Source organism: Calcarisporiella thermophila (assembly GCF_041956535.1).
Source record: "Calcarisporiella thermophila strain CBS 279.70 unplaced genomic scaffold VTP21scaffold_4, whole genome shotgun sequence".
NCBI lineage: Eukaryota > Fungi > Calcarisporiellomycota > Calcarisporiellomycetes > Calcarisporiellales > Calcarisporiellaceae > Calcarisporiella > Calcarisporiella thermophila.
The window spans coordinates 1320859-1346566 of NW_027192194.1; the positions used below are offsets into that span (position 1 = coordinate 1320859).

The 25708-nt window shown below is 36.6% G+C and overlaps 9 protein-coding genes across 9 annotated transcripts; 5 read left to right on the forward strand and 4 right to left on the reverse strand.

The window, feature by feature from the left end:
* Positions 1–44: 44 nt before the first annotated feature.
* VTP21DRAFT_8829 (uncharacterized protein) lies at positions 45–1037 on the forward strand (the record flags this gene model as incomplete). Its single annotated transcript, XM_069399722.1, has 1 exon — positions 45–1037. The coding sequence occupies one exon, from the start codon at positions 45–47 to the stop codon at positions 1035–1037; it is 993 nt and encodes a 330-aa protein (XP_069255111.1).
* Positions 1038–1689: 652 nt separating this feature from the next.
* VTP21DRAFT_8830 (uncharacterized protein) lies at positions 1690–2876 on the reverse strand (the record flags this gene model as incomplete). Its single annotated transcript, XM_069399724.1, has 4 exons — positions 1690–1753; positions 1824–1941; positions 2006–2737; positions 2792–2876. 4 exons carry the CDS (start codon positions 2874–2876, stop codon positions 1690–1692), a joined length of 999 nt encoding a protein of 332 aa, XP_069255112.1.
* A 370-nt stretch (positions 2877–3246) lies between these two features.
* Positions 3247–4014, forward strand: VTP21DRAFT_8831 (uncharacterized protein; the record flags this gene model as incomplete). The annotated part of the gene is made up of 1 exon (XM_069399725.1): positions 3247–4014. One exon carries the CDS (start codon positions 3247–3249, stop codon positions 4012–4014), a length of 768 nt encoding a protein of 255 aa, XP_069255113.1.
* A 312-nt stretch (positions 4015–4326) lies between these two features.
* VTP21DRAFT_8832 (uncharacterized protein) lies at positions 4327–5169 on the reverse strand (the record flags this gene model as incomplete). Its single annotated transcript, XM_069399726.1, has 1 exon — positions 4327–5169. One exon carries the CDS (start codon positions 5167–5169, stop codon positions 4327–4329), a length of 843 nt encoding a protein of 280 aa, XP_069255114.1.
* Positions 5170–7266: 2097 nt separating this feature from the next.
* On the forward strand, positions 7267–8904 carry VTP21DRAFT_8833 (uncharacterized protein; the record flags this gene model as incomplete). Its single annotated transcript, XM_069399727.1, has 1 exon — positions 7267–8904. The coding sequence occupies one exon, from the start codon at positions 7267–7269 to the stop codon at positions 8902–8904; it is 1638 nt and encodes a 545-aa protein (XP_069255115.1).
* Positions 8905–12192: 3288 nt separating this feature from the next.
* VTP21DRAFT_8834 (uncharacterized protein) lies at positions 12193–12801 on the forward strand (the record flags this gene model as incomplete). The annotated part of the gene is made up of 1 exon (XM_069399728.1): positions 12193–12801. One exon carries the CDS (start codon positions 12193–12195, stop codon positions 12799–12801), a length of 609 nt encoding a protein of 202 aa, XP_069255116.1.
* Positions 12802–21535: 8734 nt separating this feature from the next.
* VTP21DRAFT_8835 (uncharacterized protein) lies at positions 21536–22404 on the reverse strand (the record flags this gene model as incomplete). The annotated part of the gene is made up of 2 exons (XM_069399729.1): positions 21536–21767; positions 22073–22404. The coding sequence occupies 2 exons, from the start codon at positions 22402–22404 to the stop codon at positions 21536–21538; spliced, it is 564 nt and encodes a 187-aa protein (XP_069255117.1).
* A 1129-nt stretch (positions 22405–23533) lies between these two features.
* VTP21DRAFT_8836 (uncharacterized protein) lies at positions 23534–25066 on the reverse strand (the record flags this gene model as incomplete). Its single annotated transcript, XM_069399730.1, has 3 exons — positions 23534–23772; positions 23831–24358; positions 24946–25066. 3 exons carry the CDS (start codon positions 25064–25066, stop codon positions 23534–23536), a joined length of 888 nt encoding a protein of 295 aa, XP_069255118.1.
* A 3-nt stretch (positions 25067–25069) lies between these two features.
* On the forward strand, positions 25070–25348 carry VTP21DRAFT_8837 (uncharacterized protein; the record flags this gene model as incomplete). Its single annotated transcript, XM_069399731.1, has 1 exon — positions 25070–25348. The coding sequence occupies one exon, from the start codon at positions 25070–25072 to the stop codon at positions 25346–25348; it is 279 nt and encodes a 92-aa protein (XP_069255119.1).
* Between the last annotated feature and the right edge of the window lie 360 nt (positions 25349–25708).

Consider the following 25708-nt stretch of genomic DNA (forward strand, 5'->3'; position numbering starts at 1 on the left):
TTCCCAGTCCTTTCTAATCAATACCAACCTAAAAAATATATACCATGCTGATATCGCCTGCACATATAGTCATAAATGTGCTTTCTGCGCTTGGTGGCCTCTTGATGATGATGATTGTCGTCTGGTTCCGATTTACCCAGCCTGATATTGCAAAAACAATGTCCTTTAGGCTCTCATTTTGGATTGGATTCGTAGATATGCTCTGGCGCACTGAGTATATCCTTGAGTACTCTGATGAAATCACTCATCCTCTCGCAGGACAACACCACTGGTTCATTCGTTTGCTCGCATTTGCGCGGGTTTTCCTTAGGGTGTGGGGTGTGCTGTTAGTTTTCTGTGTAGCATTTGACTTGCATCTCTCTTTTATACGTCAACGCCCTGCTACAAGAAGGCTTCAGCGCTTTTATACTCCTATCTCATTCCTGATCGCATTTTGTGTTAATATTCCATGGCTAGTTGAGAGGAGGTTGGATTATATAACAAAGTGGGAAACAATTGTTCCTGGTTGGGATCGACAGGAATCCTATTTAATCATGACCTTTGGAGTGACGATTTGGATCGTAATCACTATTTTATATTCAACAGTAGTAGTAGTTATGGTGCTCTTACGAGTTTTAACCGAGTCAAGGAAATTGAGGAAGGTGCAAAACGTAACAGAAGACTTACGGATGAGAGAACATCAGCTAATAACATCTGTCCTGCGGGTTTTGCTATACCCAGTGGTGTTGATTATCACTCAGCCAACTGGCGTAATTCTTGATTGGATTTTCATCACAACCACAGATTCTGATTCTCCTTCACTTAAAACCCTTGTCGACATTGATGCAGTACTCTTAGGTCTTATCGGGATCCTCAACTTGATTGTCTTTCTTCTTAATCCTGCATTGCATCGTGGATTGGAGCTAGTCCCATGGCTCAACAAACGATGGCCATTCAAACCCGATCCTAGGAACATCGAATACTATCCAAATACTTCACCAAATAAACCACCATTGATATCTAATCCCGATGATCTCTCAGGAGAGGAGCAAGAATAATCACCATTCTCAGCTGTTCGTTAGAATAGAAACAAGGATATCTTAATCTTATACGCGTGGAGCAGAGTGGCAGCAAACACACGATTCACAATAAGAAGCAATCACAAGAGTTCACTTGTATTAAAACTATCACTTGCTGCATCAGGCATTTAAACGTCTAATGCAGCGAATAATTGTGCTATATATTTAATTTTACAAAACTTGTTTTATGATTGATTTGCCACGCATTTTTAATTTATATTTTCATTGCTCACCTGTAAGCTTGTATCTCTCCACAATAAAATAGACTTAGATTGCTAATTTCAGGTTAATTCATTTTGCCTAAATATACCACTAGTCTTCATACGCAAAAAAGCTGTTAAAATTGAAAGAGAGAGTTTTGATAAAGTTTGTGGGAGATAATGTAACCTAGGTTCATTAAACTCAAGTAATAGAGAGGAAAGTTTTAAAATTTCTACAATTTTTATGTGTGTCTATTTCGCTAAGGATCTTTATTGAGAAAATCCTTATGCCAATCCAAATCCCGTGAAAAAGTAAGGAAGAAAATATTGGGAACCATAGTAAAATGAAAAAAAAAAAGATAAAAGAAATATATACGGCGAAGAGTAATAAACACAAGCGAAAGTCCAGGGATTTTATTTTATTTTTTTGTTTATGCTGTTTCCGTTGGATGCAAATAGATACACCGATCTCCCCAAACGCAGTTTGGATAATATCTGTTGAAATGGCAAGTAAAATAATTAGATAGTGAATATTTAATGGTTTGAAAGGATGTGAATTGCTTACCTGCAAGGCTTCGATGGGTGAATAAACTTACAGTTTTTATTTGTACAGCGAGGGAAAAATCGGCATCGCTGCAGCTTGACTTTACTTTGTAGAGGGATAGATTGCGGCTTGGGTGGATCTTTGTTAGATATTGATCATATTAGATTAGTTGAAAAGGAAAGTCTCAAAGGCGTTACGCTTACCAGCTGTAGCAAATACTGGAACGAAAACAGGCGCGTTCACATTCAGTGGAGCACCTCTATACGCAGATGAATCTGTATTGTATTCTATCACAGAGACCACATTATCAGTACTTCTTTCTTCATCCTCCTGAGTTTTAACTTCATCATCGTCTTCGGCGCTAGCTCCTTCACCGGTTTCTTCAGACGCCGTTTCTTCCTCAGACCCCTTAGAGAATTCTACATGTACTTCTGGGACTAGAGTTGGGGTTGAAGTTTGTTGATTCCCTGGTTCCTCTACATTTTCCCTTGACTTTTCAAACGTCTCTTCAGTTTCCATTATATTCTGCTTTGTTACAAACTCCCCCACTTTTTCTTCACTTGCTATTTCCACCAATTCATCTTTATCCTCGAAAGCAACCTCCTCAGTTTCCTCAGAAGCTGCTTTACCCTGGTCCTCAACCGCCACCTCTTCTAGTTCTTTCTCAACAGATTCTTTGGTTTTCTCTAATAAGCCCTCTTCATTCTCCGCCATTATCACGTCAGAGATTTTGGTACTATTGAGTTCCTTAGCTTCTTGGTTATCAGGGGTATTTTCACACACTATTGCCTCCGAGGTATGCTCTAAATCGGACTCCATTTCCTCCACTGCTCCTTTCTCCTTCACGTCGGAATTTTTAGTTAAATTTTCTGCTTCATTTACTGAACTATTCTCTTTATCTTTTTCGTTCAATCTCTCTTGCTTAGTTGACGATTCTTAACACGAAAAATTACTTAAAGCGTATAATAAATAGAAAAAGATTTACTTACGAATTGATTTCAAATAAACTATGGCTACGAGCGCACCTACTGCTGCCACCACTGCTGCTGAGTACGGCTTTGACAACGTCAACATTTTGTGTTTGGACCCACTGAATAAAGAATTTTTAGGGATGATAAATGAATGAGAAAAAAATGTATAAAAAAGAAAGCTATATATGTTTTTTAAGACTTATGGAGAGGGATGAGTATTAAAGATAGAATAGGAGAGGAATTACACTTCTATTGTACTCTAAATTCTGCCTTTTTCTTCACTTTTGCTTTACTAGAACAACACAAAAGAATGAAAACAATTGCAGTTTATTGACTTCTTTCTCGAAACCAGCCAATAAAGACCCGAGTAAATATCCTACAATGTCATGATTATAGATATGTATGACTGCGTAGATTTATTTACACTTACTATTGAAGCTCCCAGGATCTAGAGCCATCCTTTTCCATCAACTATGTTATCTCGAAACATCTCGTCAACATATAATAACATCCGATTAGTATCAAGACCATTCCTGGTTTCTCGATCATTTTTCAATTCAACCCAATGCAATGCTGAATCGAATCGTGGTTTTATCGATGCCCGTCGTGAATATAAAGAAAAGATGAGTGCTCTACGCACGAAGTATGCAAAGGAGGTCCATAAACAAAACGTGGAAAAGCAATTGATGCAGGAGTCGAAAAGAATCAAAGAACAAGAGCGTGCACAACAGTTGCGTCAGGAGCGGAAGAAGGAGTTGGAGCGAGAAATTATAGCGGAACAGCGTCTGCAAGATGAGCTGGAAAAGCGAGCCGAACTTGAAAATGTTATTGCACACCGTCACACCGCAAAGGCTGAAAAAATGGAAACGATCGATCAGCGTGCACAACTTCGCGCCGCTAATCGTCGATCTCGCTTGGAAAGACTCTCACAACATCGGCTCAATCAATTAATGAAATTATATCATAACACGGAGGAATTTGTAACACCATCTAATCTCGAAGAGAAGCTTGATGCATTTATGCGAAGCCCTCGAGTGCCATTCAGAGAAACACTGGATGATATGATTTCGCAACAACAAGGAGCAGCGCAGCGAGACAAACTTGTCCGAAGCAGAATGGAGCAGTTGAGAGAAGTGCTGGACGGAACCGTTATGGGCGGAAAGCTTGGAGTGGATGGAATAATAGACTGGCAAGTGAAGGAGGATGAAAAAGAAAGCTCAAAGAGGGCCGATAACCACTAGGACAATAATAGGAATACCGATTGTAAAAAATAAACCATTTCATTTTATATTACTTCTTACTTTGCTGATCAAGTTTGAGTTTTATATGATAAAAATATTAAAAGCCTAAGCTGTCCAGAAATACACTATGTTTCTTGTAACATTTTCCGAGCATCAGTAGCTATATAGTAATATAGGATGCTAATCCATTTACTGTATATTTGTATATGATAACGTATGATTGTAAATTCTACATACTAGATAATATATAATAATACACAGCTATTGATAATGTGTTGAAATAATGGAAATGCATAAGTATGTTGAACTCATCTATTCACTAGCCTTTGCCTCAGCTTTGGGTTTCGCTTCAGCAGCTTTGGCACTTGTAGTAGCGGTTTTAGGCTTTGCAGCCTTTGCCTTCGACTTAGTCTTTGGCTTGACACCCTTAGCTTTCGCTTTCTTTGCCCCGGCGAGTTGAGCGGCCCCGACTGCCTTTTCGGATTTTGCGCCAGCGCTACCGGCAGGTGCGGTCTTCTCCTCAACCATCTTGACGGCATCCTTTCCAAAGTCGAAAGCCATTTGGATAATTTGGCCAATTCCATCACCGAGTCTAGTGCCCACTTCAGTTGCCTGGGCGTCGCTCACATTGCCCTGCTCCTTTGCAACCTTCTTGGCAACCTCCACACCTAATTTACGCGCATCTTCTATACTGCTTGTGGGAGTCAAAAGGGATTGGGCGTCTTTCGCGTTGCCTTTCAAGGTAGTTTCAGCGGTCTTTCCCAGGTTTCCTCCTGCTTTATTGCCCAAATCTTTCCCAATTTCGCTGCCGACTTTCTGCCCATACTCTTCGCTTACACCAACTGCCTTTGCAACCAATTTACCAAACATACCTCCTCCGTTAGAGCCAATTAGGGATCCAACCGTGGGGCCGAGTTGGCCAACAAGATCTAAGATGCCATTGTCTCCGCCCCCATTTTTATTATTGGAACCCGTCGCGGCATTCAGGAGACCTTGCAAACCTTGTCTTTTCTCAAGTTCATGAACTTCCGAGATTCCGACTGCCTGGTTAATGTCCACCGCGCTCACTCCTTTACTGGTTGGAACTGCGCTCACTCCAGATACGAGATAAAGACTTCCCACGATAGCAAAACAATAAGGAATGACTTTGACCATATTGAAGACAAATATAAGTTGAGATATACAAAAAGAATTTGAAATATGCTGATGTTGGAGAAAGACATCGAGAGAAAACAGGGCTTCTTTTATATTATCTAAAGTATAAAACTTCTATTCCAAATTAAGGAACTTTTCGGATAGGATTTTTCGGCCCCTGCGTTTGTTGCGTAGAAAAAGCTCAGGGTATCCCTCAACTCAGGTTTAACGAAGCTGTTTAAAATCCAAGAGTGCGAGGTGAAAACGATCACATTGTGGGAAGCAGAATAAGCTCGAATCTTATTAATAACATATTTTAAGTATTTTTGTATTAAATATTGACATCTAAGGTAAACAAGTTTCCAGGCTTTTGGTACTTGAAGTGTCAGTAAAGAGAAACTCTTCTGAATGTTTCATTAACTTATAGTATAACTAAGTGGTAATATGAACAGAGAATGCATTAGTTAGTTCACTTAAACCTGTCAGTTTGTAAAACTATATGGCGAACTTAGGAAATGAGGGAAAAAAATTTATTTCATTAATACAATATAATAGTCAGGATTTTGTTCACTATTCTTTTGATATGTGGAGACCAAATCTATAGTGATTAAGCATGGGTCATCTTATGTGCAAATTTAGTTAAATTCTTTTGCACCCTTTCCTATTTTACATGATCATAGACAGTGATAGCGCACGGTCCACCTTTTGATCCATGAAAATCCGAGAAATTTGGTAATTTGCGGATACGCGATTGCACGTTCAGATTCATAAATTAGTATCCCTAATAGCTTAGGTTAACACAAAAAACTTAGAGACCCATTATGAAATTATAATTCAAAAGGAGGAATGCACCCGATAGTTTATTCATCGCTTCATATAGAAAATGACGGTTGAACTCATTGATATGCGATTCATTCCGCTTGAACCCGCTGTCGGAATACAACTTGAGTTGAATACTACTTCCATATCTCTAGGACTCTTGCCAAACTTTTACTATTTTATATGGTCAAAATAGCAAATACCCTATGCTAAGAGTCAGCTAATCCTGAACAAAAATTACAGTGCAACCCCACTTTATGCGCACTATAAAACATGAACTTCTCTCGTCAAAATGTTTTGTCAGGGTCTCATTGGGGGAATATTGAGCTTTAGTATACCGATATTTTTAATACCATTTGAAAAAAAGTTGGCCTTTCTATTTTAGCAGGTAGGACTGGTGGGATAAATACGATAAGTGTCTAAATGCAAGACAAGTAAAATAACGCGCATAGTGATTCTAAGGGATATATTCGTCTTTTTAGCAGGTTCAAACGCATATGCGACTCGGAACATGACATCTCCTCGCAAAGCCTACTAAAAAAAGCAAATTCAAATCCTGTATATAATACAAGCGAGCCCTTAATAGTGCTAGTGATATAAAGTGTATCGTCCCTACCGACTCATCCAGTAGTTAGAGGGACCAATAGATCAACTTCATATTTATTCATCTTTGTGATATTTTTCAGTACTCCTTCTAAAGACTATACGAGAAATTTGGTCAAATTTTCTGGATTTCACCTACTCTGAAGTTAATCAAGTACAATACAAGGAGTGGTATTTTTAGGAGCGAGGAAAGTTCAAGAATATTTCAAAATATTTGTGGATTACTATGCCTAACTATAAAACAATCCATGGGAGAGGGTGGTAGGAGGGTGGCTGAGTTATTTTTAGGGTCACAGAAGAGCTTTCAAGTTTGTTTTGGCACGTGTGGGTCTCCAAGCCAAAAATGGTGACTATTAAATTACTTGTATTTTTGAATGTAAAGTATATAGTCCAAAAAACAGGTCCTATGCATCCAAAACTCTTGTCAATTGAATGCATATATCTACCTAAGATTTCTGAAACACCATAAATCGGTGGCTTTAGGCACATGTGCTAATCATCCTCTAATGCAGTAAATTAACAGGGGGCTTTGCAGGTTTCTAAATGGTTGGCTGGAAAACAACTTTCGATGCATAATATGTTACTACGTCGTATGTTATTTATATCCTAGTTAGAATTTCTATATTCTTGCTATAAATAAAGTCCATCCACAATATTTAAAAATTTAGCACTTTTTAGCAGACTCTTAAAGACAATATGAAAATCAACCTAGTCTTGTCATTGTTGCTCTTAATCTGGATATCTTGCGTGTTGGCACACAAGGGAAATACTGAGAAGAAACTGAAGATATATTTCGATGATATCAAGGGACCAACACAAGAACAATTGGACAACATTGCAATAAAGGCGTTTAAAGATCGTAGGGTGAAGAAGTATCTTAAAAATAACCGCTATAGGCTTCTCTCCGTCGAAATTGTTAATGAAGAAAATGAAGAAAAGGGTGAAGAATATATTCCAAGCGAGTATTTAGCTACTGTCTACGATTACACAAACAATCGTGCCATCTTAATAAGAGGTTCAATTAGAAATGGCAAAGTTAACTTGGTGGAAGAATCAGGATTACAACCTCATCCAAACAATGAAGAATTTGAAGAAGCGGTGGAAATATTGAGAGAGAACGGGAATTTTTCATATCCACTTCAGCATAATCTTACGAACGTGTTTTTGGATATCGTGCCAACTATCATAGGCGAATTTCCTGATGGTCGAACGGAAAGAATCTTAGCAATGCACCTTCACTCAGAAAATCCAGAATATCCTAATGAAACTGTGGGCGTGAACATGAGCCGCAGGACCGTAGTAAGATATGGGCTGGATCATCCTCATGGATCTTGTGGAATAGCTCCAGGAATGGATAGAGGAAGTAAGGAAGGGTTGATCGGGTCAAAGCGGATTCGAGTTGTGAGAGGAAATACCAAACTATGGGAGTTCGAGGTAATTAGGCCTTCCTCTTCATCGGGTACAAAAACAAAGAGATCTGGAGTCGAGTTAAGAGGAGTGCGATACAAAGGAAAAAAAGTCTTGTATCGAGCTCATGTGCCAATACTAAATGTCAAATACGAAAATACTTCAATCTGTGGGCCTTATCGGGACTGGCAATGGGAAGAGTCAACATTCGAAGCTTATGGAGTGGATATTGGCAGAGGAATACGCTTTTGTAGTCAACCTCCGAGAACTATTCTGGAATCCAAAAGTGACACAGGAAATTTCCGTGGAGTCGCAATATATGTTGTAGGACAACAAATTGTATTAGTTAGTCAGTTAAAAGCGGGATGGTACCGTTATATAAGTGAATGGAGACTGCACGCGAATGGAACCATCCAACCTCGGTTCGGATTTACAGCAATAAACAATCATTGCGTGTGCAACAAACATACTCATCACGTTTATTGGAGACTCGATTTCGATATCCGTACAGCAGGAAACAACATTGTGAGAGAGTATAATGATCCGCCCATTTTTTCCAGTAAATACCACACGAAATCATATGAAATCAACAGACTAAAAAGCGTATCCCATCGCAGGCATTGGGAGATCAGAAATGCGGCAGGCGGAGACTCGTACGCGCTGATTCCAGGATCACAAGATGGCATGGCGGATAACGAATTTGGATATGGGGATCTATGGGTACTAAAATATCACAAAAATGAACTGGACGACGGGAGAACACTAATACAGGGGGAGGATGCAAAGGCGGATTTGAAACGATTCGTTAATGGAGAGTCAGTGTACAAGAAAGACGTAGTATTGTGGTACGCTGCGCATTTTAGTCACGTGATACATCATGAATTAGGTAGAGTAGTTGGACCCGACTTAACCCCCATCAAATGGTGAACTATTCCTTCACTAGCATCAGAATATTAAATCAGAGTAAATTTTATTCTTACCATTAATTTATTATTACGAATAAGTAAAATATAGTAGTAGTATCTTATAGTGCTATGCAAAAGGTTATTATGTTTGCTAAGCGAATAGTTTTAATAAAAAAATAAATACATGTGATTTAAATAATGGGTTTCAATCATGGGTAAAATTTCCTTAGAGGAAAGGGCAAAAATAAACGCAAAGTGTAGACGAAAGAATTGGGCAAACATTCGAAAGCTTAAAGATTTTCGTGTATTAATATTTTTGCATTCGTTTAATTTATGTTAGGATATAATCATATTTACCACTATTATTCCAACCATCCTAAAGCTATCATCATTTTCAATCTATATGTCTTCATTCACATATGCTATGACATTAGTGCATTTAATTTTCATATTTGATATGTATATTATATAGTTAAATTAAAAGAACAATTAAAATATCACGATTTAATATGATAATCCACTCCTATCCTTAGAATGAGACGAATTGGAATGGACCTTCCCAATATATACTGCAGGGATCAATTTTGAAAATCACCCTTACAATAAATGCTTTAATAGCTAATAGAAATATTTCACATCGTATACTGATCAAATGGAGCTTAAATTCAAAAGCTTGTTTTTTATACTATTCCGCAATTCAGCATGGTGAGGCATACAGCTATAAAAGGCTGTAACAAGTATATACATGTATTGCCCATACCATCGCGAGATTTGCATTAACCAGCGTGGTACTGGATTATGGATTTGCGATGATACAGAAAACTCATGTTTTGGTGGTATAACCAAAGTCAATGTATTTAAATTGTCGGGTTGTACTTGAGCTTTTAATAAGATATAAAGTGAAGGTGATCTCAGTAATCATAAATTATTTATTTTAAAAAAGGTTGATACAATATTAGTTTTCTTGAATAATAGTACAATATATTGTAATATTATCTATATCTATTATAGCAGTAAACTTATCAGAGTTTATGCGTTACAAAGATATTCTACAAATCAGATTTAGTTAAACTGTAATTTAGGTTACAGTAGTTGACAATTACAAAATGAAACTTCATAAATCTCAATCACATTGTCAAGTCACTTTTAAGTTTATACCAACAATAGTGTATATTCCTTTCAATCTTAAGTTCGCAAACGTTTAAAAATTTGCATAAAAAGTGTCATTTGAAGCATATAAGTCATATCTAAATATTCGAGAGCAAATCTATATTTTATTAACAATATTTTTGGTAGAATTTATAAATAAAAGTAACGCACATTTTCAGATCCTATTGATTTTACACGCAATCATAATGAGGGACACCCAACTCACGGCAGCATACTGGGAACCAGCCATTCAAGGAATTGTCATTCTTCACGCAATATCCCTTATAATCCGAATAAACTCCTTTTTTAATCTCACAGCAGCGTTTAGTTTGGGAATCAGCCCGACTATCGTTCTTCCACTGACAGCGACAGACCGAGCTGGCATAGACTTGCCCAAATAGCGCGATTAAGGCAAAAAGAAGGGCGAAAGAAACAGCAATCTTGGAATTCATATTGCAATTAATAAAATTAATGTTTTAGCTAGTGATAATGCAAGAGACATTTGCATTTGAGCGGTTCATTTAAATATTGATTGTCATCGGATTTTTGTGATATATCTGACTCATAAGTTGTGGATAAAAAAGAATTCTTTAGAGATTGAGGGAACGTGAAAGTTAGCAAAAAATCTCCTGATTTCGAAAATGATCCCGCCACGCAATCCAGCCACAACCTTCCTTTATAGAGGGCTAAAAGATAACTGGCCAGCCTTCAAGGTTTACATCGTAATTTTCAACTCAGTTTTCCCACACAAAAATACTTTTATATTCATTCACTATTTGGGCAACTTAATCGAAATATCCGGGATTTTGGAATATCTAAATTAGTTTAATCTCCAATTTACATTGTTACATATTAATCTCGTTTCGTTATATTTCTACAATAGAATTAGATTAGGAAGAAATCTGATGGAAGAGCTTTTACTTTGTTTCTAGTTAGAATTGCCATCTCTTCCTTGGTTTTCTTTATTTCATTTAATATAAAATAAGGATCATATCTATTTCATGTCGCAAATGTTTCCTCGAATATTTATATTATTTTCATATATATTCTACTATGTATGATGTATAATATTTGTGTAATGAAAGAATATCTCTAATTGATGGTACTAAATTTGATTTCAATTGTAAAGAAAGGAACAATATTCAAAACATTTTGATGTCTAAAACAATATACATCATCTAATATTTTCTGACTATTCAGTTCTAAAAATATATACCACTATCTTGTAGCTTCAAATTTTACCAAATTAGAGTTTTCCACTTCGATTTCTTTTCTATTTATTCGACCGCTTATTTTTTTAACCAAACTTTTCTCACTTAATCATCTCACTTATCGGGGACTAAACTATTAGAATATTATGAAGCCCTACATTGCGCCGCTATTTGGTTGTTAAAATTTGTTCAATTGTGGCTTTACCATTGTAATCAACTGTTTCTAATAATTATAAACTGTTCATTTTATTATCAAAAATGTGTATTGAAAACATTCTTCATATTGGTAGCGCAACAATACAAAGTGTGATTGATTTCCTAGATACAGATATCTATAGATAGGCTTCATCACATTAGCCAGAGTATTATAATAACATCGTTTATCGTTTTACCGTTTTTTTCAATTATATAATTTACTAAATTTATTCTCCATCTGCTGTCTGTACATGAACTTAAATAATTGGGGGTACGAATGAATCCCATCGTCAAAATCGAACCCAAAGTTTTCATTAAAAATTTAATGAACTTTGAACTACCTGTTTTCTATAACTAAAATGGTATATTGCGTGGTGAGTCATTCAGCCAACTGTTGAGAAAAGCAGTATGGTATGTTAATGTGTATACAGTATTAGGTATACATAATCATCTTAAGTAATCAATGGCGATGCTTTAGATATTATCATATTAAACTTAGCCAATGAACCTGATTTAAATATTAAATATGACTTCATATTATGATAAATAAAATTATAAAAACGGGTGTGACAGTATCTTTTTGGTATTAACATTGAGCTAAGCCTGAAATCACTGTATCTCAATTGAGGAGCTGATTTGCTTAACTTTCAATCCGATTCCCAACATCTGAATATAAATAGAAGTTATTTACTTTGAAACCATTATAGAAACCGCAATTATTCTTTGTCCACAGGCTTAGTCATTCTTCGTTATAAATGCGTTTAGTTTTGTATGTCGGAGTCTTAATCCTCGGGTATGCAGGTGTTTATGCCCAAGATTACAGCAAACTGGTTCCATTGCCAGGAAATCTAGGGGTCCAAAACGGATTAACTTACTGCCCTCCTAATATTATAACTTCCATTCTTGGCACTCCTTGTACTCTAAAGCCAGATTGTTCCCCTGTCACTAATCCAAAAGTAAAGAGACTTCTTGTAACAGGAAAAGTCGGCCATATAACTCTCTATGGTTTAAAGCCAGCTATTGAGGCAGCTGTTCGAGCACTCGTTAATGTTCAAAAGGAAAAGCCAGATCTATTCAAAGCCCTTGGGTATTCAGGAATGCTATGCTGTCGCCTAATCCGTGGATCTTCCACAAGTCCATCCAATCACTCCTGGGGGACAGCCATTGATTTTAACATTAATGGTAAACTTGATCCACGGGGAGACGGTAAAACTCAGCAAGGTATGCTTGAGCTCTATCCCTATTTTAACAAAGAAGGTTTTTACTGGGGTGGAGGATTTAGCAGTGCATCTGAGGACAGCATGCATTTTGAGGTCGCAGAACAAACACTTCGTCGCTGGCAAAGTGAAGGAAAGTTCGACTAGCTTCAATATTTAATTTATAAATAGTTGGTGCTTTAAATATTTTAATCAGCAGTCTATTTTTTCCTAGTACAATAAATGTCTTAATATAATGCGCAAATTCAAATTGTGGTAAATGATGATTCAATTCAGTCTAAATACAAAAATATACATAATAATAATTAAATGAACCTATATGCTAAGAGAGGACACTAGGATTCATAAATGCCTAAAATCCTAGTATAGTCCCAGTATCCGGGCCAGATCGGATAAATACCAAGAAGTTGAATCCAGCAATGTATCCAGTGAAGCTACAAGATCTTGATTCTTCTAATAAAATTGGCATGAATGATGGTTAAGAATAGCAAAGAGTAATGATTTTAATTGGGAAGAGTTTTAGTCAATTTAAACGCATTTATTGATCCATAATACTTCAAAGACTCTAGGTGGTCTTCAGAAAAAATAGTACAATATGCAGCATTAAGCTCTCCATCGATACGGCGCAGATTTCCAGTCCCATGATCAATTACACAACCTCACAACAAAAATTCATTTCATGCCTGTTTTAATGTGGGCTGAATATATCTAATACGAAGCGGTTCTCCTTTACGCTTGTAGTAGTATTGATTTCTTATTGCATTCGTGACATTAATTTTTGGAACATTTCCAATCTTCCACAGTCCAATTTAAATGCTTTCTCGCAAACTTCAGGTGCCATCTACGGTGCGCAGCTAAGAGAAGAGGCTTTTTTGGGCGCGCTCGAGTCAGTACCTCTTCTATATGGATTACCCTCCTCACGGTATCAAAGGTCAATACTGTTGATTCCTCTTTGAAAATCCTTCTCACATCGGTTGAGTTTTTTGCGCTGACCCGAAGTCACCAATGTTTCTATCTTTCTCTCTTACTCAAAATACGAAGGCGACAAGCGGGTCGCTTTTAAGATCGGGGCGTCGCCTTACTTCTTATCTTACTCTCTTAGCTGCTGTAGTGAAATGAATGTCCAATGCATCGGCGAGTTGATAAAAAGCTTTTCCCTCATTTGCGAAATGAATAATGCTAGCGCAGACCGATTTTGTTTAAAAAACACAAGTAGTGGTTAAGTTGTTTTAATAAACAAGAAAAGAGAGAAAAGCATCAAATAGATGAACAAAGAGCATCAAATTTACAAAAATATTTTATTATCCAAAACACAGCAATATACAGATATTCACTTTTTCAAATTCAGTACCCCGGTAAACCAGTTTTCTTTCTTTAAGCCAGGATGGCACATACCTCTGAAAATAGTGTAGGAGTTGTAGTTTTTTCTCAACAAATTTTCACTGTTCCTCTGAAAAATCATTTAATATCAAATATTACCAAAGGTCGAAGATATATTACTGCGGTTGAGCTGGAGGTTAAGATTTCACCGTTCTCACTTCAGTAGCACCTGTTGTTTCCAGTGCATTTACCCCGCCAGCAGTATACCTGCTCGGCACGGCCACAATTTCTTAAGTCATGGTTTCCCGCGCCACTGATTGCCGCAACTAGCTTACCCGCGCCTTTTATTAATTTGCACTCATTGCAGATATTGCCCGGACGAGGCCAGAGTTTCGCGCTTAAAACGCAATCATTACTGGGACCGTTGATGTCTTTCCAACCCTCTTGGTTTACGCAGCGAAGGAAAGTTTTACCGTTGCAAGCCGTGAACTCCACGGAAATTTGATCGTCTGTGCATGCTGCTGCGACAGAAGTCAGGAAAGGAATGATAATAAATAGCGAGAGTTTCATCTCTTGATTTATTCGTAGAATCAGTCGAAATTGAGACAGCTACATGAAGTAATTCACAAAATTAATCAGATATTGCTAATTGCAGTCAATATACTTGATATGCCCCAGTGACGAAGGCTACCTACTAAGTAATGGTCTTCAAAGAATATAACGCCTACTTTGCTTTTGATTTCGAGCTTATAACTACCTCCAATGTTGCACAAAGACTCATCGTTACCATGTCACAAAAGAATTCAGACGAGAGTGTAACGTTGGCTTACGTAAATCTAACAGGTGCACCTGGTGCACTAACAAAGTGAACAAGGATCAGTTGCGGTCTCATTAGTTGATACACTACAACCGCGAGAATCGGAATTCCAGAAATATTAAAAAATTAACAAGATATCATAGCATCATTCAATGCTAGGAATATTTCCTTTATTGATGAATAAGGCAAAATGCACGATGACTACATGGATACACAAGCAATAATTAGTTATCCATATCTTCTTCTACTTTTTAATCTTATTTTATACGGTAACAGAAGAAGCCACTTGTGCAACGTTGATCCTAGTTGATATAGCTTCTTCCCTCGCACGACATATTCATTTGCGCGACATTCTCATTGACCTCGCTATTTTTATTTGAAAGGGTCAGCCTAATTCGATTGGTTATTACATCCCTGGTAAAATATTTTACTTTGTAGCTAGCTATGTTTATTAGCAGAGTATTACAAATAGTAATCGTAGACTGTTGACCACAACAGTTTGCGTTGCGATGAAATTGTGAATTGATACAATATGTGAGCAGCCAATTATTTGGCCTATCACGCATAAGCTACGCTTGCGCTAGGCTTTGCAGAAGAAAGACAGTAGTTCGGATGCAAAAAATAGAGAGAAGCATAATATTCTGTTTATTATTTTGGTTCGATTATAATGCGGTTGATATTTTCTTAGTAAATAAAAAGATAGGATAATATCATACTTGTACAAACACCATTGCTGTCGAATGGCTAACATGATTATTCCTAATTATTAATCATTATGGCATTGATTTCCAGCTACTCCACATCGTGTGCGCCCACAGTACACACTGTGTGCCCTCTTGCAACTGCGAAGATGCTTATGATCTCCTGCTCCCTCGAAAACGGCCACAACATTATTCCCATTCTTGAGTGAGCACGCATTACAGATTGATCCTGGTCTCGGCCAAAGCCTCGCGCTCAAGACACAGTCGTTGCCGGGGCCATTGATTGCCACAGTGGCACCTTGATTCACACACCTCCTAAACTTACTGCCATTACAAGCCGTGAACTCGACAGTAACTTGGTCGTCACTACAGGCCGAACAAACAGTTGCAAGGGCGCATACAACGAGAGCGATGATAAATTTCATTGTTGTAACGGCTGATTACTATTGTTGAAAAGTGAGTTTAGAGAGGAATAGAAGATTAATCAGAGCTAATCTAACCTAAATGGCAATACCTGCTCTTTTATATGGGGCTCAGGGACATAATTATTGGATATAATACAAACATATTATAAAATCGACACAGCCTCTTGGGTTGACTGTACGATATCATTAGATGATTTGTAAGTATAGGAAAAATTGTGGGAAAATGCTATTTACATCCCGTTCAATAATCTTTTTTGTGGCGGAATCAGTGGGTTCTACAAGAGAACAACTTTAACGATTTCCAATTTAGATTTTAAGATTTTTGGACCAATATGGCTACAATTAGTCATATCCAAGAAACTTTAAAATGAAGAAAAAGTTTAGTATGTAACAACACACAAGTTTCCTGCGATATGGATCAATATATCAGGAATTCTATGATATTAAAAGTTCTATTTTTAGGTGACTAGAATCGCTTAGTTATCAGTTTAAAGACTGTAATTTTGGTTTTTTATTAAATATTTTTCGAGCAATGCAAGATAATTTTCCAGGTGATAAGTTTAATAACTAGTCAAATTCACCAATTCTTATTATCTTCTTATATCGAAATATACTACTATGATATTATATTTGTGTAACGCGATTAAGTTCTTACCTGCGAGCTTGCTATATAATGCAGCAAGGTTAATTGCGATTATTATAGTTGTACGCTTTAACGTAATTATATTAACGTTGCTGTATTTATCCTATCGTAAAGGCGAGTAGATAAGATTTCATGTGTGAGGGATGAAGAATAGTGATAGAGATTCGCCGTTTCAAAAATCCTTGCAATCACCAAATAGGACAGTAAAATCTTAAAAAGATAAGGGAGAAATTATTGGAGTCATCATGTTAGTTAAATAAACTAATATTATTAGACAATAGCTCAACCTTATATTGATCTCCTTTTTTCTATCTAAAAGCTCTCTTTATTTAATACTCGCTTTACTTTTATATAATTTTATTATCGCACCCTTAACATCACCATCTTAATCTTTGTATATATGCTTCAGTATCTCTGCTTAATTTGCTTTGGGCATTTTTTCTCTACTGAAATAGGCTTCTTTCTTGGAATCGTTTAAGTATATCAGCCTTTAACAGGCCCCGGAATTGTTACAATCATGTTTTGAAGCTTAACTTTATGCAATTTTCCAAAATATACAGTATATACTTGAATACAGTAGTAAATAAAATGAGTAAGCAAATGAAAAATATCAATATATTAGTCTGCCAAATTTAGAAGCATGCATCTTCTCAGCCTAGCCTCTTATGCTTTGATTAGTTGGGAATATATGAATTATGGTAAGGTTTAAAAGAGTCCGATATGTCCTATCCTTGTAATTAATAGTTATATACAATCTTATCTCCTGTATGTGATGTGCGCTGATAAACTGTCCTGTTACATCCCCCCTCCTCTTTGGAAAATACTGGCGCGGTGCTAATTAAGTAGGAGTTTTCTTCTAGCAGTTATTAATAATGCTAGTAGATAATACAGCAAATCCTTTATCAGGGTAGTATGGAATGTAATGAATAAAAGAGCAAAAGTATTCAATGTAAATGAAACCATAGAAAAAAAGTAAAGATATATAAACCAAATGAGTTCTCTAAAATGAGCCCTAAATGATATATTTATACTTGTTGTGCACTAATTTAATATTGAGAAAGATTATAAACGATCAAACTTTCCAGAAAAATCCTGATCAACTTTCGTTTCGTTACACTCAGAGCTTTAGATAGAGTTGATTATAGAAATAGCATAAATGCTTTTACTGCAAGCGTGTAACATATTAGACTCTCTTTAACCGTGCCACAATTACTGTCTTCCCAGATGATCTAAACATAAGAGGCTCGGCTTCTAAATATGGCGGTCAAATTAGTTGAGAGTTTTCAATGTTTACTCATTGTGTTGTCCAACTTTTAAAAGTATATTTATTCGGTAGATTTATATTAAAGTTCAAGCTCAGGGCATGATTGTACAGTTCTGGGACTGTTAGAAGTCCAAATTCGTAATGCTTCCAAAAATGAGGCCCAATTCAATACAGAAGAGAGGATCAAGAACAAATAATGCAAACAGATTATGATAATAAAACTTAGCAATGCCTTAAAAAATTACATAAAAAAGAAAAAGAGTAAATGAGAAGAGATATTTTAGATAGAAAAAGGGGACCGAGGTTTGGTCGAGTTACAATAATATTTTAGGACTTTTTTTTATTGACTCACTTCAACATTTTACTCTCTTATTGTACTTTACTCATGTAATCTTCTTTTATAGTTTTTACTATCCTCTTTGGAGATTTCAAGTTTTATTAATATAGCGAATCGTTATCACCTTTCACCATCTATTATACTTGAAATCTTATTTATTTACCCTTACGTTAGGAATTATTCCAATTAATGAGTTATTTACGTTGAAGTTTACAACTACTACTTTCATAGTCAACCTTATTAAAATAGAGTTATTCTATTTGTATGTGTAACATAAAGCAATTTTCCTCTTCGAATATCCATAGCATTTTTGTGTAACAGTCGAGTATATATATAACGTCAATCATTTCTTCTTCATGAATCTTTACTACTTATTTTTGCACTAGCTCTTCAAAACGTGAATAATGTTAAAAGCGGTTATTGCTATTATTTTATCTGCTACTGTACTCGTTCACGCATGTACAGATTCGGAAATCACGGTGGATTTTAAAGCATGTAATGGTCAAACTTACAGACGTTGTGTTAAACAGGGACGTGAAACCCAGATCAATGGTCCTAATGACGATTGTCTACACGGCTTAACACTGCAACCGCGCCCCGGAGATATTTGTAACATGTGTGAATTATATAACGGCCACAACATCGTCGCTTATGTAGAGGGAGGAAAATATCATAATCTACGATCCTGCCATCGAGCTCGCAGCTTTATATGTAGCAGAAAGAAATGCACGAATCATGGCGATGCCTGCTATTAACAGTCCACGCATGCTTGAACTGGTTCTGAAAATATATTCTATTTTCAAATCTCCATTGGTTCGAAATTACTTTAAGTAGGCTAAATGAAAATGGAAAGTCATGTATCTCGGAAGTTTCGGGACACTTTGTTATTTTATACTTACATCTAAATATTTTTGACAAACAACATCCAAATAAAAACAAAATATATATTTGAAAAACTCACTGGCGCCATTACTCTTCCATATACAATAGAATACCCGCTTCTAACTCTTGTCATGTAAAATATTTATATATTTGAAAATTTTCTTGAATCTTAGATACAGTATAGAGATTTCACATAGTGTCAACTTTTTAATCTTAACAGGGGCATTATAAAACATACATTGAAGTTTTGCATATGAACCAAATCGTTCATAAAGCAAAGAAAACATACAGGCCCGTCTGAAATTACTGTTAAAAGCTCCTTTACGATCGTAAAGAGTTGTTATAATAATTGCCGTGTCAATCGTTATAACAACTCTTCATAAAAGTAGGGTAGAAAAGTACTGTAAAAAAGCTTCAAAGTTAGAGATGTATGGTTGCTATGTTCAAAAAAATAAAATCCTGAGCTCTAGGAAGTTGAAGTTATAAAAATGCATAACTTCATTCTATCATACAGTATGATTCATAGGGCGAAAAGTTATGAAAAATTTTTTATTTCCAAAAAATTGATCACATATCTGGAAAAAATTTCTGAAATTTATTTTCTGCAGGAGATGGCTTATTTTATTTAAATGAGTCATAGAATGAAACGCCATCAAGCATATTTCTCAAATCAGTTATATTGTGGAGTGCAGTCGCATAATATTACTATTCAATCCGTTTAAAGCAAATGAAAGTTAAATATAATAGTTTTATGATTTGTAAATGCAAATGCGGAATCAAAAACTAATTATAATTTTTAACTGAGCAAATAAGTTTGTACGCGTTTGGCATGAAATCGTTTTAAACCTGGTGTAATTGAGAAACAATCACCTTCCAGATTATTATCAACATAGAGAACGTATCATTTTCCGTATTTTTTTGGGCCAATTTGCAGCACGTATTTATTTACGAGGTTATTACTTATCCCGACTTTTTACTGGATAGATTAAAGTATGTAGAGAATAATCGAGTTTAAGTAAAATTTTCTAAAGTGAGTTAAATCGTTTGACCGACACTGTAAATTAGACTCTCCTATATCCGCGCCACGAATTATGTCTTCAAGCTGACCAAAGATTAAGAGGCTCAGCTTCTAAATTTAGGAGACAAATTGATTGAAAATTTTAATTTTACTTACTCATTGAATAGAGTTCTTGCGTGTGTATTGTTTCGATAGAATTGTTATTTCATACAGCTAAACTTGTTACAATACTTTCTCTTATTATTTCTTTCTTATTTCATTTCTCTCTCAGATGGTTTCAAGAATTTTCTTTATATTTTAATATTTTGAATTATTAAGTTTTTAATTTATTCGCTAGAGTTGAAATGCAATTTATCCACTCTTGTGTTAAGAAAATTATAGAAAGCTGGGCATTAAAGATGTACAACACAATAACCACAGTTAACCTTACTACAATATATCTTCTTTGTAGAAGTGTTCATAATTGAATTATAATCTCTGAATATTCAAAGTTTGTGTAACAGTTGAACATATATATAAACATTTATCATTTTGTTTTCATGTACTTTTCCAGTTATTTATTTTAACGTCTCTAGTGACTTAAAGTATATTGATTATAATGTTAAAAGCAGTCGTTGCTCTTATTTTATCCACTGTTTTTGTACACGCCTGTACAGACGCGGAAATTATGGTGCAATTCAAAGCCTGTAATGGACTTAAATTCAACCGATGTGTCAAAAAGAGAAGTGAAGTTCAGATCAATGGCCCCGGGAATGATTGCATACTCGGCCTAACAATAGTTAAACGCCCAGGTGATGTATGCGGCTATTGTAAATTGTTTAACGGCGATAACTACGTCGGTAGTGTAGAAGGAGCTGGATATCATGATCTACGTTCCTGCAATCGAGCTCATAGTATAATTTGTCAGAGTACTACATGTGAACATGTAGGCAACCATTGCGTTTAATTGTTCATGTCAGGATTTTTTAATTTGAGCTTAATTTATGTGCATTCAATTATACAGTGTATACTTGCCTCGGATATGTGTATAAATGGTTGCATAGTTTAACTTTGAATTGCTATCCATTCCCCAAATAGAAATTCATAGGGAAAAAACATCTAAAATATTAATTTATTCCAAAAAATTGGCCACGTAGCTTGTTATTATTTTCAAAAATTTTCAGTAAGAGGTGGCTTATTATTTTGTCTGAATTTGTTATGGATAGTTTGAGATAGGAGAGTAAGAGAAAACTCCGCTTAGTTTATTCCAAAGTCCAAAAGCCAATATATATATATGCATATAATGATGATGTCACAAATAGTCACAAGTATAAGACAAGCTGAAACTACGAAACGTAACAGAATTCATAATTTAAATTGATACGTCATCACGAATTTCACATATTAGATGGGAGTTTTATTGGAGTCATAGAGAGGAAGAAATTGTTTCAAGGACAAACTTCAATGCTAGTGGACAGTTGAAAGTTGAGTTGCTTTAATACTGTATATCTCGAAATTTTTCTCTTAGTCGTGTGGTGATAATATTGGTGTCTGTGTCAATGCCTTTTTCAATTTGTTGAAAGCCTGTTGACACTTTGTCGTCCGCTTGAGATCTGTGGGGTTGCTGAGTGCTGGTCAGTGGCGCAGCAAAACTGGCGAACCCAAGTAGAATTTGCAAAGTCCCAAGAATGAACGGAACTCTGTGAATGACTTGGTTGTAGGCCACTCTGAGATCGCATCGATATTTTTCATGTCGGTCGCAATCCCTTCTCCTGATATAACGTGACCCTAAAATTCCACCGAAGTTTTGGCAAATTCGCACTTTTGCAGTTTAGCGTATAGCTTATTCTTTTGAAGGATCTCCAGTACTTTTCGGATATGTGTCAAATGTTCCTGATAATTCTTACTGTATGTTAGAATATCGTCCAAATACACAAGAACACACTTATCCAGAAAAGGTGCAAACGTCTCATTCATTATCCTCATGAATGATGCTGGCGCGTTGCACAGTCAAAAATAAAGAACCAAATACTCGTATGATCCATAACGCGTCCTGAAGGCTGTCTTGTGTGTGTCCTCGGAAGCGACACGAATCTGGTGATAGCCTTGCTTCAGGTCTATTCGCATGAAATATTTGATACCCTGAAGTTGATCCAGCAAATCGTCAATGCGCGGTAATGGATATCGACTCTTGATTGTTGCCTTATTAAGAGCTCGATAATCGGTGCAAGGTCGCAAAGTCCTATCACGTTTTGGTGCAAATATCACCGGCGCTCCATATGGTGATGTAGATGGTTTGATGAATTCTTTCTCCAGCAATTCATCAATCTGTCGTTTCAACTCTTGTAGCTCTGGCTGGCTCATTCAGCATGGAGCCCTAGCTGGCGGCTCTAAGCCTGGGATGTGTTCAATCCAGTGATCCACTGCTCTTTGATAAGGCAGTTCAGCCGGCAATGATTACGGAAATACATCCTTAAATTCATTCAATAAGCCCTATATTTCAGGAGGCGGGAGGCTGGTTTAAGGTTTTTGTTCTCCCGTATCAGTTACTACCATTACATACATTTGCTCTCCCCTTTTGAGTACACTCTTCGCTTTTATTGCTGATATGATAGAGATGCTTGGCAGTTCATTTCCTCCAGTATCGTCGATGTGCGTGAACCTGTATTCTTTATCGTTAACTTTAAACGTTGCAATATTGGTTGGGTGGTGTACGTTAACATCACGATACGTTAGCCAATTTTTACTAAGGATAAAGCACGAGTAACCAAGGAGAACAACACATCCTCGTCCACAAATTTTGGAAATCCCAGTTTGGCAATTTCCCAAGGCTCTAAGGCTTTAGAGGAATGCTCCTCAAAAGTTGACGGCTCAGTGCTTTCCAATATGGTGGATCTGTGCGGCGTTATGAACCAACGTTGTGCTACAGTATCTCCGATTCATAGATCATATCCTTGCCTTGCTTTTTACGAAAAGAAAAAATGTGAGCACACGGTAGATTATATTGCTTCACCCAGCGCAGACTGATATATGACTGTCGTGTGATATTGGATAGTATTTTTCTATATTAAAATAAAGTGATTAATTACTATCTTCTCCTGTTCACTATAACACTATAATAACAAACTTTGCTGCTGCTGATCAAATATAATCCACCTTTTTCGACGAGATAAAAATCCTCTATACGGTGATATTGTTCAATAAGTTTCTTCATCGCGAATTCAGAGATTTTATCTACCAAGTTGGATGTGAAGGATAATGCTTGCGTCGATTTCTAGCTTGATAAAGACAAAAAGATCGATGTTTTTTCCTGCTCATTAAAAGTATGTCGAAAGCGTCGAAGAGTTTGCTAAGACTGTCCTGAGTGGTGGTGAAACGCTTGAGAACTGCATGTTGCCCCTTCTACACGCTGAGTTGAACGCACGCCACAATTAGTGTAATCCGAGGCAAATGCCTCTGCCTACATTTCACGACTATTATACCAATATTGAAGCTAATCTGCTGTATTGGGGCATGCTTGAATTATCTTATTGTAATGCTTATCGAATTCGTCTGGTGTCTGTGAGCTAAATAGCTTAGTTGACTCCTTTGCAAAGTCTTTGTAGTTCTCAACCTTTCGGCTCAAATGCACTTGCATATCCTTTGCAATATGCCATGCACAAAGCTGGTGCTGAGCAAGTGGGATAACATTACGGATAACACTTATGAATACAGGGTCTGAATCGCTAATCACTGTTCGTATACTCTCAGTCGATTCTCTTTTTAAACAAGATAAAAGCTGCTGGGGTACCCATGTAAATGCATGGGTAGATTCGTGATTTAGTAGCGCAATTCCCATCAAGAACGTTTTGATTTTCATCCACACTATCAACAACCAAGCAGGGAAGGTCGAGGTGGTTAGTGCGATAGATGCTACCAGCTATCACGACCTCGGGGCACTTATCTGCAAGTGAAAAATGTGAGTTACGCGCCCAAAATACATCTTGCAGCTTGCCATTCTCAAATGTGTATTTGGCGGTATGTTCGGTTGAATTCTCGAGCTTGGTTAACAAGGCAGCAATTTTGGACAGTCTACCCATTTCTCTCCTAGAAATTGTAGCTAGAGCATTATGGAGATTCTTATCTTGAATGGATTCAATCTGGCTACGAACAAGACGAGATGCAAGAGAAACGCTGCCTCCTAATTGAACTATATTCTGGGCAAATTGAACCGTTTCAGGATCGGGTCTACGAAATCTGCGAGCAAAACGAATTTCTTCGGGCTCCAAAAGACGATTATGCTCGGTATTACCAGAGGTAAGGCGAGAAGCATTAATGGCTTTTGAAAATCGAAATCGCAATATGAAAGGACAATCTCATTTCACTGTTGATACATTTCTCATAGGTATTTCATTATTTGAACTGTGTTGGCCTGATCGTGAACATGAAATAGTTAGAGCAGTGAGGAATCCAGTATAAAGATCTGAGCGTTCTACTCTCCATTCAAACCCAATACTAACTCGTAATCGTTCACCCATTCAGTTATTTCGTTTCGATCTTTGAACATATGGGATTTGAGATCAGAAATGGAGATAATAGTCATTTTTACAAAGGAGAATGAAAAGATTTAAATAATAAAGGTTACGATCAACTTGAAATCAATAAAATTTTAATTTGACGCGAGAGTAATAAAAGTAAAAGTGTGTCTCGCTATTTAATAAAACAATTAATAATTAACCAACTTAGCGGTAATTAATAGCTATACAAATAGAATTAATATAAACCAGATTTTTAATATTTGATTGTTTGTAAATGACATTACTTGTTTATTGTTTTCTTGATATCCTTTAAATAGGTCAATTACTTGTCTTCTGATCCTTACTCCTATTTTTCTCTTTTATTTTTACTATATTTTACTATAGTAACCTTTAGGAGTCCGGTAGTCGAAAATGCTCCCGTCACAAAGCGTCCCTGTTGTACTTCCTGGGGTTAAGTTCATCGTCAGCCATTTTGAGAAGTTTGAGCAAGTCGGAAGGCGTTGGGTCATGGAATGACATCAGATGAATTCCCACGCGCCTGGAAAGTCTTTGATGAATGCTATCTTGCCAATTTGCGTGCGGCTGTCTTCATTCTGACCATAGCATCGTGTGATAAGCTCGCACTTGTGATAATAATAGTCTTCGTATCCTCGTCCGATCTGAAGACTCGTTGGGAAAGCTCCATCCGAGCGGAGCATTCAGGAAAAGTGCTCCAAACCAAGCTGGGCGCATATAAGAACAAGAAGAAGCGGAGAATTTCAGTTTCTCCAATTCGTCTGCCTCCACGTTAAAGCACATAATAACAACGGCTTAGCCTCATACACGTGCTTTCCCCGGAGCATTATTCTCCCCGCTTGAGTTTCAGTGGCGAACAAGATCACGCAACTAAATTTGGTGTAACCTCGGAGACCCCCACGAATTTTCCTCAATTTCACCCTATTGCTTGGCAACTCTAAGCTTTGGGCAAATCGGGAATTGACAACCCAATCAAACTGTCCAATCACCCGAGCAACTCCAGCAGACCATTCTCGTATAAAAGACAGGCGGTTAGGTTAGGTTAGGTTAGGTTAGGTTAGGTTAGGTTAGGTTAGGTTAGGTTAGGTTAGGTTAGGTTAGGTTAGGTTAGGTTAGGTTAGGTTAGGTTAGGTTAG